This window comes from Nicotiana tomentosiformis, chromosome 3 (assembly GCF_000390325.3).
Source record: "Nicotiana tomentosiformis chromosome 3, ASM39032v3, whole genome shotgun sequence".
Taxonomy (NCBI): domain Eukaryota; kingdom Viridiplantae; phylum Streptophyta; class Magnoliopsida; order Solanales; family Solanaceae; genus Nicotiana; species Nicotiana tomentosiformis.
Window position 1 is genome coordinate 134,957,721 of NC_090814.1, and position 14,420 is coordinate 134,972,140.

General features: G+C 43.0%; 1 protein-coding gene across 1 annotated transcript; it reads left to right on the forward strand.

The window, feature by feature from the left end:
* Window positions 1–10,015: 10,015 nt before the first annotated feature.
* On the forward strand, window positions 10,016–11,101 carry LOC138908538 (uncharacterized). Its single transcript, XM_070199215.1, has one exon. The coding sequence runs from the start codon at window positions 10,016–10,018 to the stop codon at window positions 11,099–11,101; it is 1,086 nt and encodes a 361-aa protein (XP_070055316.1).
* Window positions 11,102–14,420: the final 3,319 nt, after the last annotated feature.

Sequence of the window (14,420 nt, forward strand, 5' to 3'; positions counted from 1 at the left end):
TTCATACTGCTTTTCCACCCATCGGCCATTAGCTGGATCTCGTCCATCTCCTTTCAGAGTTGGTCGATCTGGCTGATTTTCTACTGGACCTGTGAGGTATTGTTGTTAGCCACTTCGACCGGATCCTTGTTTTTAAGTTAAAAAACCTTTACCTTTTCCACGAAGTCGGTGTGCTCCCGCCTTAAGACCGATGTTTCTTTCTGAGTTGCATCCAACTCGGCCTGGAGGTTCTTAACGACCCCTTCTTGTTGCTCGCTGAGAAGCCTGTACATGTCCTTTTTCTAGGAAAGCTCTTTGATCTCGAGCTCAAGCTGGTTGGACTCAACTTGGTACCGAAGGAATCTTTCGTGATGTAGCACCGAGGCCTGCAAAAAGGTGAAGAACATGAGAAATATCAAAAACCTAAGTAAAACTTTGAAGGAAAGTAATGATGCCTTACCCGGTTCAGCGCCTGCTGCGCCTCATTGAAAAGGCACAACACGTTCACCTCGTTCATTTTTGCCTGGTCCTCCTCGGTCACCAGGCATATGAAGTAGCTAGCTATCCCCACACGAGAAGACAAAACCTGAGCATCCTCCTGGACGGTCAGAATAACCGATCTCTTGCGATCGGGGTCCACACTCGGAGCAGGGAACTGGTTGATCAATTTTAGGCTCGAGCTCTACCCTCCAGCTTCCGAGGATGCGTCCTTCTTCGAAACTTCCAGGTCGCCCAGTCTGGAGAAGTCTTCCAAAGCAGATGAGTCCACGCCATCCAAAAAGGAGTGAAGGGGAAAATCTGTACCATGTACCCTCTCATTGGACTTCTCCTTTCTCGCTTGGGCCTCCTCGGGCATGGACTCACTGTAGAAGGGTGTCCACGGAATCATTATACCGGGAACTTCCTTTAGAGAGGAGCCGACGTCCTAGGGAGACTCACCTCGGGTATCCACATCAATCTCTTGGGTCTGAGGGGGGTCAAACTCATGTGTCTCCCCCTCGGATGCCTCCTGCTCAGCGGTAAAGGTCGTCCCGTGGGTAACAAAAATAAACTCATCCTTCGGCTCGTCTCTAAGCCAGAGAAGAGAGTTGGAATCCGGCACCCGAGAGCTAGAGCCCCTCCTGGGCTTGCAAGACACCCTTTTCTTTAGTATCTTCACCTCGGAGCCTGGGGAGACCAAAGATTTTCTTTTCTTTTCCCTCGTGGCAGCCTCGGGGTGCTCGCAATGGACGGGGGAACGATCTCGTCCCCTTCCAAAGGTCTAAGATCGGTGATCTTAGGCAAACCTGCAATAACAAAGGGGAAGAGAAGTTAGTGTAATGAAAGATAGAAAAATGATATTAACTATTCCGAAAGAGGCCTTACCATGAGAACGGGCCTCTTGTCGGCCCTTGTAGAGTCCGCTCCATGTGCGCTCAGATTACAGCATCTGAGTACAGATGCCTGTAATGACCCGACTTATAGTTTTAAGAATTTATGCCCCGTTCAGTGACTTAAGGTCTCAAGAATCTTCGCAATATGTATTATGACCCGCGAGTGTGGTCGAGTTTGATTTACGGAAGATTCAGAATTTATTTAAGAACAATCCTTACTTAGAAGCTTAAATGGAAAGAGTTGACCGAAGAGTTGACTTTTGAGCAAACGACTCTGGGGTAGAATTTTGATGATTTTAATAGCTCTGTATGGTGATTATGGACTGAAAAACGTGTCCGGAAAATTATTTGGAGGTGTGTAGAAGAATTTGGCTTGAAATGGCGAAAGATGAATTTTTGGGAAGTTTGACCGGGGGGTTGATTTTTTGATATCGCGATCGGAATTCGATTATGGAAATTTGAATAGCTTCTTTATGTCATTTATGACTCTCCTGCAAAATTTGACGTCATTCCGGGTTGGTTTGATAGGTTCCGACACGAGTTTTCGAAGTTGGAAGATTTGAAAGTTTTTAAGTTCGATTCATGGTGCGGTTTGTATTTTCGGCATTATTCGATGTGATTTGAGATGTCGAGCGAGTTCGTGTTAGGTTATGGAACTTATTTGTGTGTTTAGACGGGGTCCCGGGGGCCTCGGGTGTGTTTCGGATGGGCCTCGTGGCAATTTTTTCTATTTTTGTATTGCTGGTTTCTGGTGTTTGGTGCTCTCTTTCGCGATCACGTAGCTCCAGTCACGATCACGTAGTGTTCGCGTTTGCATAGTACCTCTCGTGATCGCGAAGGTCTGCTTTCTTCTATGTCGCGTTCGCATCTGTTCCCTCGCGTTCGCGTAGTAGAAATTAGGAGCTAGGGACTGTTGGCTATTTCTTCTTCGCGTTCGCATCATTTGCCCCGCGTTCGCGTAAGATCCTGCCCATTGTTCATTGCGTTCACCTCCCTTCACTCGCGATCGCGAAGGGTCTTTCTTGGCAGCCTCAATTCTCTTCTCCGCGATCGCGACCCAATCTCCACGATCGCGATGCATAGTCATCTGGACAGAATATAAGTTTTTCAAATCGAGGGTTAGGCCATTTTCACCATATTTTGACTTGTAGAGCTCGGTTTTGAGCGATTCTTGGTGGGGTTTTCAAGCAATTCGATTGGGTAAGTGTTCTTCACCTAGTATTTAATATATTTCATGATTTTATCTTCATTTGTATCATTTAAATTATAGGAAAATGTTGGTTTTTGAAAAATAGTTTCAAAACAAAAAATCACGATTTGAGGGACGAAATAGTATCAAAATTTGATGATTTTAGTATGGTTGAAGTCGTGAGTGAATGAGCATTCATATTTTGTAATTTTTGTCGGGTTCCGAGACGTGGGCCCCACATGCGATTTTTGGGTTAAATTTCAGATTTTTGTAGAAACTTTATATTTTTCATATGGAATTTATTCCTACAATTTGTATTGATTGAATCGAATTAATTATGACTAGATTCGAGCTGATCGGAGTCAAAAAAATCGAGGAAAGGGCATACTACTTGACTGATTGAGCGCAGTTTGAGGTAAGTGTCTTGCTTAACCTCTAGTGGGGGAATTACCCCTTAGGCATTGAGTCTTATATGCAATTTGTGTAATTGAAAACTAAGTACGCGAGGTGACGAGTACGTACTTGGATTTTATGTGCAAATTACATTGGTTAAAATCCTTAGACGCTTTATGTATTAAATGGGAAATTATTGGCACTTATTAAATCCTTTAATTGTCTTGCCTAAATTCTTGTTTTGTTGGTTTTGTTTCTATATGATGATTTGGTGGAATTACCACTTTGATTCTTATGTGAAATATTATTTGTTGAGTTGTTCACTCCCAGATATATTTGTTAAAATTTTGTGTACACTATGGTCAAGCCATGAGCTCCTTATTATGGAAATTTATTTATTATTGAATTTTGTGGCAAATTATAATATTTGAGAACTTGAGGTGTAATTTATGAGATATGATATTGGCACGTTATTTTGTTGGGAAGTTTTGTTCGGGTGTTTGCACGAGGTTTCTGCCGTGCTATAATTGCTATTGATTTATGCACATACGGCGTGACAAGTCGGGCAATATATATATATATATATATATATATATATATATATATATATGGGTTGGCGCATGAGGCGAGACAAGGTGGGAACATTATTGTGCGCGTGTGGCGAGACAAGGCGGGCATTCTCTTTACTATTGCACACGTGGCGAGACAAGGTGGGCTATATCGGAGATTGATTTGTGATGGCCTGGGGGCATTTATTGATATTTTTCTATGGTTGCACTTGCCTTTGGTTATTTTATTTTTCCGTAATATGTAAACTTTTTGTGTTCTTCCGTGATGTATTATTTGATTTTATTATGTGTTTGTATCCTTTGTTGTAATGTGTTGGCTTTGGCTCTTGTACGAGACTCTGAGGATTTGTGTTTCTAATGTTTACTAATTTTTAAGGTTAAGTTGTTTTGAATAAAATAAATTATTGTATGCTTTAATTCTTATAAGTTTTACATCCAAATCAGTAACTATTAGATGTTTCATTTTAATTGAAATGTTATTTTCTCCACCCAAATGAATTCTAAAATAAATTCATTCCTTTGTTGATTCCTACTTGATTTAAAAATTTTAAACTTACTTTATTGAGAATAAATTGGTCATGTGGATCTTATATAAATTGATAATAATATTGGCACACGAACTGTCCATGCAGCTGTAATATGAAAAGTGGGCATGAGGTGCCGGGAAAATATGATGATTTAATTATGGGCACGAAGGGCCGAAAAAATATATATATGAAAATGGGCTGAGACCCGTATTTTTATGATTATGAAATGAGGTGTCACATGGTGACTTTTAAATTGAAGAATTATATTTTTAAAGATATTTATTTGAAAGAGTTTTATATTCGAAGGATACTTATTTAAAGAAATATACTTGGAAGGTATTTATTTGAAGAGATTATATGTGAAAGACTTATTTAATTGGTTGTACTTGTGTTCTTTCTTATTTATCAGAGTAAAAATTGTGGTGTTCTTGCTGCCTTACTGTTTATATCACTGCTATTTGTTCTCGATTATTTTAGTATGGCATAGGTTATTTGACTAGTGAGTGTCTTGACTATACCTCGTCACTACTCCACTGAGGTTAGTCTTGATACTTACTAGGCATCACTGTGGTGTGCTCATTCTACATTTCTATACATTTTTGTGCAGATCCAGGTATTTCGAAGTCAGTTGATCATTAGCTAGCTGTGCAGACTGTTGCTGTGGAGACTCAAGGTAAACCTGCTGCTGCGTTCGCAGGTTTCGGAATCACCTTCTGATTTGTATTCATACTGTTTACTTTATTTCAAACAGTTGTATTTAGAAAATTTTAGCAAACTCTGTAGAGCTTATGACTTGTACTACCGGTTTTGGAAATTTTAAGAGATTTCTATTTAACTTGGTAGATATTATTTAAATAATGTTGTTATTTCAATTAATGTTAGGTTACCTAGTCCCTAGGACTAGGTGCCATCACGATACCAAACGGAGGAAAAATTGGGTCGTGACAAGTTGGTATCAGAGCTCTAGATTCATAGGTGCTACGAGTCATAAGCGAGTTTAGTAGAGTCTTGAGGATCGGTACGGAGACGTCTGTACTTATCTCGAGAGGCTACAGAACTATTAGGACAATCTCACTTCTTTCATTCCTATCGTACGAGTTTATTGATCTCGGAGTTTGAACTTTTATCATTCCGTTCTCTCATAGATGGTGAGGACACGAGGTGCAGTTATCGACGACACTGCTCCCGGAGCAGGTATCGCTAGAGGCAGAGGCAGAGGCAGAGTACGACGAGGAGTAAGTGCTGCAGCCAGAGCACCTACCAGAGCAGTAGTTGAAGAGCCGCCAGTAGTTCCAGTTGGGGAGCAGGTACGGGAGGCGCCTGCTGTTACCCCCGGACTTAGGGGACTTTAGCACACTTCCTGAGCATGTTTGGTACATTGGCTCAGGCGGGGTTGATTCCGGTTGCACCAGCTATTTCACAGACCGGGGGAGGAACCCAGACTCCTGCCTCCCACACTCCAGAGTAGCGAGTTCATGTTGGTCAGGTTCCAGGTGTCATGGCAATACAACCTGTGGTTCTAGTTCAGCCCGTGGCCAGGGCAGTAGCATCTGAGGAAGATCAGCTTAGACTTGCAAGGTTCAAGAAATATGACCCTCTTACATTCAGTGGTTTGGTTTCAGAGAGTGCATAGGGTTTTCTAGAGGAGTGCCACCGCATTCTCCGTACTATGGGTATTGTGGAGACGAGCGGGGTTTCTTTTACTACGTTCCAACTCAGGGGAGCAACTTATCAGTGGTGGCGGGCATATAAGTGGGTTCAGTTTTCAGAGATGTTCCTAAGAGAGTTTGTACCTCAGTCCCTTTGAGATGCATGGCGCGCGGAGTTTGAGCAGCTGCGCCAGGGCACTATGTCAATGTCAGAGTATGCCGGTAGATTCAGTGATTTGGTCAGACATGCACATGTTTTAGTCACCACAGTTAGAGAGCGTGTCCGTAGATTCATTGAGGGACTCAGGCATGATATTTGGTTCAGCATGGCTCAGGAGTTAGAGTCAGATGTTTCATTTCAGCAGGTAGTCGGGATCGCTCATTGTGTAGAGTGTATGTGGGATCAGGAGAGAGAGGACAGGCGGAGACATGAGAGAGAATACATGCAAGATCAGGAGAGAGAGGGCAAGGAGGCGGTGAGGCCTCGTTTACCAAAGAGATCTACTGATCCTTATTTTGGAGGCAGGGTACGACATGGTAGAGGTTTTGTGGGTCAGCGAGTTCAGTTTGCACTTCAGGCTTCGCACAGTGTTTCAGGTGCTCATGGGTCTCAGAGTACCCGTACCGCACAGTTCCCACAGCCATGCCAGCAGAGGGGTTGCTTTGAGTGTGGTGACACTAGGCACATTATGAGAGATTGTCCCAGACTTGGGAGGGGTGGATTTTATCAGAACACTCAGACTATGGGCCCCAGTGCAGCTACTACCCCACGTGCACAACCACTTAGGGGTGGAGGACTGATAAGTAGGGATTTTAGCCTATTAATTGCTCTCTTTTACTTGTGTTTTAGGCCAAAAATGCGTGAAGGTATTCCCGAAAACTAACTTAATATGCTTGCTTGAAGGGATTGTTCAAAATGAGCCAAATGAGCCATAATCAACTCATAAAGGAGTCAAAACTTGAACAAAAACCAAGACTGGGCCAGGAGGTGTGGAACACGGACCGCGACAAAAAAGTGTAGCCGCAAAAGTATCAACGCGGATGCGGCTATTATTTCGTGGTCCGCGATATAAAGAATCAGAAAGACTATTTTTTGGGCACAAACATGAACGCGAACCGCGACAAGAAGAAGCGGCCGCAAAAGTACCAGCACGGCCGCGATGGGAATTCTGCGGACCGTGGTTGCTAAGGTTCAGAGTGTGCATAATTCAAGCAAAAATAAGAAGGGCGGTCCGCGTCAAAGTTACGCGGCCACAAAAGTCTCTCACACGGACGCGGTGGAAATTACGCGGTCCGCGAAACAAGGTTCAACCCAGGTCCAGATGTGAAGAAACACGCACCGTGATCAGAATTACGTGGCCGGGAAAGCAAGTGTGCGGCCGCGATCAGAATTACGCGGCCGCGAAACTTCCGCAGGGGTATTTTTGTTCGAAAATTTAGCTTAGTATAAATAGATCTTTTTGTCAATTTTAGGTTATGTTATGTTTTTGCTGAGTACGTGAGACGGCTAGGTTTTCCCTTTTGGGCAATTTTGTACAAGATTTACCTTATAACATTAGATTTTCATCTTTTAATTTAGTATTATGGATTATAGTTTCTCTTTATCTTTGATTTCTGCTATTATTTTGAGTAGCAAGACCCATAGCTAGGGTTGTGACCCAACCCTAGTGTGGGTATTTAATGGGTCCTGAATTTTAGGGCTTGATTGTTTATGGGTTAGTGATATTTAGCCTACTTCATGCTAGAATTGTAGAATTAGTGGTTGCAAACACTGAATCATGCCTTTGTGACTTACGCTCTTCTTGAGAAAGAGGGACTAAGTCTAGGAAAACTAGGATAACAAGGAATTGGGGTGAACTCAAGAAATTGATAGCCCCAATAAAAGGGTTAAACCTAGAGATAGTAATACCCAACTTGAGCTAATATCACTTGTATTGCATGAATACCCATTTGGACTTGAGAAAGCCAAATTGGGCAAAATCACTCAAACTACCGAGAGGTATAGAGTGAGTACTTGGGTGTGATAGCTATATTACGACCCCAATCAAATCAAACTCGCCCTAGATTCTTGATACTCGTTAGATATCCACCTAGGCGGAAGTCACAACCCTAGTCCTTTTAAACACTTGAAAGCTATCATAAAAAATATTTTACTTAGCTTTAATCGTAGCACACAATATAAATAGAAATAGAAGTAGAATCAACACCATCATGTTTGGAAGTGCAATTAGGAACAACACACACATCTAGATTTAGATAAATACCTAATTACAAATCAATTAACTCTCTGTGGAAATCGATCCCGACCTTGTTGGGTAAAACTGCATCGACCATCCTCGATAGTGGTTTAGGTTTGCAACCGATCAATTTTTGGTGTCGTTGCCGGGGGAGTTAGACAGTTTTAGCTATCTATATAACTATTTGTGTTTTTTGTTTTTCTTTCCTTCCGTTTTTCTAATTTTTGTGTGTAAATTGCTTTTAAGTACCAAATAGCTCTTAACTAGGTCCTCGGACATATTTTTCGGGGGTTCAGGGGGAGGAGGTAGATGAAAATGAAGTGGATGAGGTTCATCTTGAACCTCAAGTACAAAAAAGAGGCCGCCCTCCTCATGACAACATTCCAAACCCTCCCCCTCCTCCTCCAAGGGCAGCACACCGGGTGTTGCCCAATGAAGGCTACGCAAGTGCAATTGTCCCGCCCTGGATTCGGGCGGGCAATTTTCAAATAACCAATGTCATGCTTACTCTATTGGAACAAATGGGTTTCTTCACCGGAGCTCCGCATCAGAACGCATATAAGCATCTCAAAGGTTTTGTAGACACATGCCGGGGGAGCAAGGAGACGAATGTATCTGTGGACGCTTTGAGGTTAAGGCTTTTCCCTTTCTCACTTAGAGGGAAGGCTTTAGATTGGCTTGAGAGGCTACCCAACCATTCCATCTCCACTTGGGATGAGTTGGCCGAGAAGTTCATAGCAAAATTCTTTTCTCCGGGACATATGGCAACATTGAGAGATGAAATCCTTGCTTTTAAACAAGATCCAAATGAACCTTTACATGAGATTTTGGAACGGTACCGGACAATGGTAAAAGAGTGCCCCAATAACGATATGACCGAAGCAATGATCCAGCAAACCTTTTATAGGGGTATTAACACAACTAACCAATGTGTGGTGAATCAGATCGCAGGGGGTAACTTCATGAACACGCCATATTCAGAAGCATGTGAAATATTAGATGAGATTGCGGACACCTCTTCAGCTTGGCAAAGTCGGGCCAACGTTCCTCAGGGTGACCCTAATGTTATCTACCTTCACAAGGAACTCCATGATCACGGACAAGCCATAGCAGAGTTGACAACTACTATGAATCAGTTAGCCAAGGCACAACTTCAGCAGGTTTAGGGGCCAAAGCAAGTAAATGCCATGGAAGGAGTGAATGTAATGGTTAACAAGAGGAGACAAAGAGGTCAACAAGTTCAACACAATCAGGATCAATTTGAGCAAAGTGGTAGTGGGTACGACCAAAATGACGCTTATGACGATCAAAGTGAAGAGGTTCAATATGTGAACAATTACCAAGGTCAACGGAGCAATGCGCCAAATCAACAACAATGGAGATCACAGGGAAACAATCAAAATTGGGGCAACCAAGGCCAAGGGAATTGAAATAGTGGCAACAACAACAATCCGAACAATTGGGGGAACAACAATCAAAATTGGGGGAACCAAGGAAATAACCAAGGCAATTGGGGTGGAAACAATAATAGTAATTGAGGTGGCAACGGAAACCAAGGTGGCTGGAACAACAATAATCAAGGGAACCGAGGGTCAGGTTCTCAAAGGCCTCCGATGTATCAACAACCCAACAACCCGCCTCCATATCCGTCACAAGGATAAAGTTCTTCCAACAATGAGATGGGACAGATAGAAAGTATGTTTAAGCAAATGATGGAAAGAAACGCAGACTCTGATGCCCAAATAGCCTCCCACAACACTTCTATCCGCAACTTGGAAGTCCAATTGGGTCAAATATCTCAAGCATTGAATACTCGCCCTAAGGGGGCACTACCAAGTGATACGGTAGTAAACCATAAGGATGGGAACAATATAGTCCATGCTATGGCGGTGACCACAAGAAGCGGTAGAGGTGGAGATGCAAGTACCTCCAATCCAAGAAATATTGTGAATAATGATTTGGTTATGCAAGAAGATGATGAGATCCAAGCCAATGATTAGAATGTGAATGATGAAGTGAGGATAGACATTGATGACAATGTGGAGGAGACACAAAATGATGTGAACCCGTCTAGGGAACACATGATAGACATACCGGAAATGGTAGTGCCCAAAGCCAAGGCCCCTTTGATAAGGCCTACTCCACCGTATCCTCAAAGGCTTGCAAAGCAAAACAATGAAAACCAATTCAAGAAATTCATTGATATGATGAAGAGTTTGTCCATCAATGTGCCTTTGGTTGAAGCTCTAGAACAAATGCCGGGATATGCCAAATTCATGAAGGACTTGGTAACAAAGAAGAGGTCAATGAATTGTGAGACGATCAAAATGACACATCAAGTGAGTGCCATTGTGCATTCCATGGCTCAAAAACTAGAAGATCCCGGTGCCTTTACAATTCCATGCACTATTGGTAGTGCCGATTGCACAAAAGCTTTGTGTGATTTGGGAGCGAGCATTAATTTGATGCCATATTCTGTGTTCAAGACATTGGGTATTGGGCAACCAAGACCTACTTCCATGAGATTGCAAATGGCGGGCCGGACAATGAAGAGGCTGCTGGGGATTATTGATGATGTTCTTGTTCGGGTCGACAAGTTCATTCTTCCCGCAGATTTTGTGATTCTCGACTGCGAAGTTGACTATAAGGTGCCAATCATATTGGGGAGACCTTTCCTAGCAACAGGTAAGGCATTGGTTGATGTGGAAGCTGGGGATCTTACTTTCCGGGTGGGCGATGAAAAAATTATGTTCCACGTGTGCAAGTCAATGAGGCAGCCTAATAGCAACGAAGTATGCTCTTTTGTGGATCATGTGACAAAGGTGATTGTTGATGACACGAGTGCTATGATCAATGTGGAAGACCCTCTGGAAGCTGTGTTGTTGAATCATAAGGATGATGAGAAAGCGGGCTTGATAGAATGTGCAAATTCTTTGCAAGGAATAAGATCCTACACATATGGATCCCGTAAACTTTCCTTGGACCTTGAGAACCGGAAGACTCCTCCAACAAAGCCCTCAATCGAGGAGCCACCAACATTGGAGTTGAAGCCCTTGACTTCACACTTCAGGTATGAGTTCTTAGGCCTTTGTTCCAAATTACCTGTTATTCTTTCTTCGTGCTTAACTAACGTGCAGGTAGATTCCACCCTTGCGGTGCTTCAAAGAAGGAAGAAGGCAATATGATGGACTTTAGCTGACATTCGGGGTATAAGCCCCGCCTTTTGCATGCACAAAATCATATTCGAGGAAGATGCCAAACCATCCGTGGAACATCAACGGAGGTTGAATGAGGCCATGCAAGACGTTGTCAAGAAAGAGATAATCAAATGGATAGATGCAAGGGTTGTATACCCCATTTCGGATAGTTCATGGACTTCGCCGGTACAATGTGTCCCGAAGAAGGGGGGTATGACTGTGGTCACAAATGAGAAAAATGAGTTGATCCCCACCAGAACTGTTACCGGTAGGAGGGTATGCATGGATTATAGAAAGCTGAACAAAGTGACCCGCAAAGACCATTTTCCATTGCCATTTCTTGACCAAATGTTGGATAGACTTGCCGGACGTGCTTATTATTGCTTTTTGGATGGGTATTCCGGATATAACCAGATTCTCATTGCACCTGAAGACCAAGAGAAAACCACCTTCAACTGTCTGTATGGCACATTTGCATTCTCACGGATGCCGTTTGGTTTGTGTAATGCACCAGCTACCTTTCAGCGGTGTATGATGGCAATATTTATGGATATCATGGAGGATTTCCTTGAAGTGTTCATGGATGATTTCAGTGTGGTGGGGGATTTATTTGAAGAATGCTTGGATAATCTTGACAAAGTGTTGGCCCGATGTGAAGAGACCAACTTAGTGCTTAATTGGAAAAAATGCCACTTTATAGTCGAGGAGGGCATTGTCTTCGGCCATAAGATCTCAAAGAACGGTATTGAAGTGGACAAAGCAAAAATTGAAGTGATTTCAAAACTCCCTCCTCCTACTTCCGTCAAGGGAGTGAGGAGCTTTCTTGGTCACGCGGGGTTTTATCGAAGGTTCATCAAGGATTTCTCAAAAGTGGTGAACCCCTTGTGCAAGTTATTGGAAAAAGATGCAAAGTTTGTGTTCAATGATGATTGCATGAAAGCTTTTGAGCTTCTCAAGTATAGATTGACTACCAATCCCATCATTACCGCACCCAATTAGAGCTTACCATTTGAGCTCATGTGCGATGCTAGCGACGTTGTAGTAGGAGAGATTTTGGGGTAAAAGATCAACAAGATATTTCATCCGGTTTATTATGCAAGCAAAATAATGAACGACGCCCAAGTCAACTATACGATGACCGAGAAAGAGTTATTAGCCATTGTCTTCGCCAAGGAAAAGTTTAGGCCGTACCTCATGGGTGCCAAAGTGATTGTGCACACTGATCACGCGGCACTTCGTTACTTGATGACCAAAAAGGACTCTAAGGCTAGGTTGATGAGATGGGTTCTTCTTCTACAAGAGTTTGACCTTGAAATCATAGACCGAAAAGGGAGTGAGAATCAAGTGGCAGATCACTTGTCCCGCTTGGAAGAGGAGGGGAGGCCCCATGATGGCCTCGAGATTAATGATTCATTTCCGGATGAACAACTCCTCTCCGTGTCTTTTAATAGGATGCCTTAGTTTGCCGATGTGGCTAACTTTTTTGTGACTGGCATTGTCTCGAGTGAGCTCTCTTCTAACCAAAGGAGGAAGCTCAAACAAGACAGCTTGGATTATTATTGGGACGAGCCATATCTTTTCAAGATTTGCAATGATGGTATTATCCGGAGATGTGTTCTGGAAGAGGAGCAATTGAGTATTCTTGAAGCTTGCCATTCCTCGCCCTGCGGTGGGCATCATGGTGGGGAGAGAACTACTACAAAGGTCCTAAGCCGTGGATTCTATTATCCTACCTTATACAAAGACACTAGCGAGCTTTTTAGGCGTTGTGATGAGTGCGAAAGCGCTGATGGAATTTCCAAGAAGAATGAAATGCCCCTCACCACTATTCTTGAGATTGATATTTTCGATGTGTGGAGCATCGACTTTATGGGGCCATTTGTGAGTTCATGTGGGAACACTTATATTCTAGTTGCTGTTGATTATGTTTCCAAATGGGTTGAAGCTGTGGCTTTGCCCAATAATGAGGCACGAAGTGTGGTGGCTTTCTTAAAGAAAAATATCTTCACAAGGTTCGGCACCCCAAGGGCTATCATTAGTGATGGGGGTTCTCATTTTTGCAACAAAGCCTTCGACACTTTACTTTCTAAGTATGGTGTCAATCATAAGGTGTCAACCCCTTATCACCCACAGGCTAGTGGGCAAGTTGAGGTCTCCAACAGGGAGATCAAGAGCATATTATCCAAGACTGTCAATGCAAACCGGACTGATTGGTCAAGGAAACTTGACGATGCTTTATGGGCCTATCGTACAGCTTACAAGACTCCAATTGGTATGTCTCTGTACCGGTTAGTATTTGGGAAAGCATGCCATCTTCCGGTTGAATTAGAGCACAAGGCCATGTGGGCGCTGAAGAAGTTGAACCTTGAATGGGATATAACTGCCAATCTCCGGGTAGAGCAACTAAATGAACTTGATGTGTTACGGTTCCATGCTTATTCCAGCTCGTCCTTGTATAAGGACAAGATGAAGTACTTACATGACAAATATATCCGAAATAAAGAATTCAAGGAGAGTGACTTGGTTCTTCTATTCAACTCTCGATTACGGATGTTTTCCAGAAAGCTCAAAGTGGAGTGGCCCTTTTGAAGTGGTGCATGTAACTCCGTTTGGTGCTCTTTATTTGAAAAATAAAAATGGTAAAATCTTTAGAGTCAATGGGCACCGAGTGAAGCATTACCTTGGCAAGATTGATGATAGCCACATGGTGTCCTTGATCCATTTCAAATGATGATGGTAACATGCGCCGTGCCGCGACGTTAAATCAAGAGCTTCTTGGGAGGCAACCCATGTGTTTTTCTTTCTTTTGATTTTATTCTTAGATTAGGCATTGTTTTGGACTAACTGATTATGAAGTATATGTAAGAATTGGTTATGCAGTGCAGGATTTTGACAGGGAACATTTGGCTAAGTATTGGAAGTTCGCAGACCGCGCCCAAAATTTTGCGATCCGCGTGAGCATTTCGCGGCAACACAGTTTTGTCCGCGGACGCGTACTTGAAAAGAGCAAAATGCCAACTCTCTGAAGTTGGACTGTCAAAAAATAAATCCTTCAGAGATCGTGGCCGCGTTCCAATTTTCGCGAACAACGTTGAATTTTGCGGTCGCGGCCAATATTCCGCGGACCGCGCCCATGTGCTTGAAGCTGGTCTACATAAGGTAACATAGCGCGGACCGCGATAGAATTTTGCGGCCGCGCTCAGGTAAGGCGGTGGGTTCCACAGTTGATTAGTATAAATAAGGGTTCCTTAAATATTTTACACTTTTGGAACCCTAACGTTTCACCGCACAAAAAGCACTATTCATC

Bases quoted from the DNA above. Each gene is read 5' to 3' on its own strand.
- LOC138908538 (XM_070199215.1), top strand. From the start codon at position 10,016: ATGGTAGTGCCCAAAGCCAAGGCCCCTTTGATAAGGCCTACTCCACCG.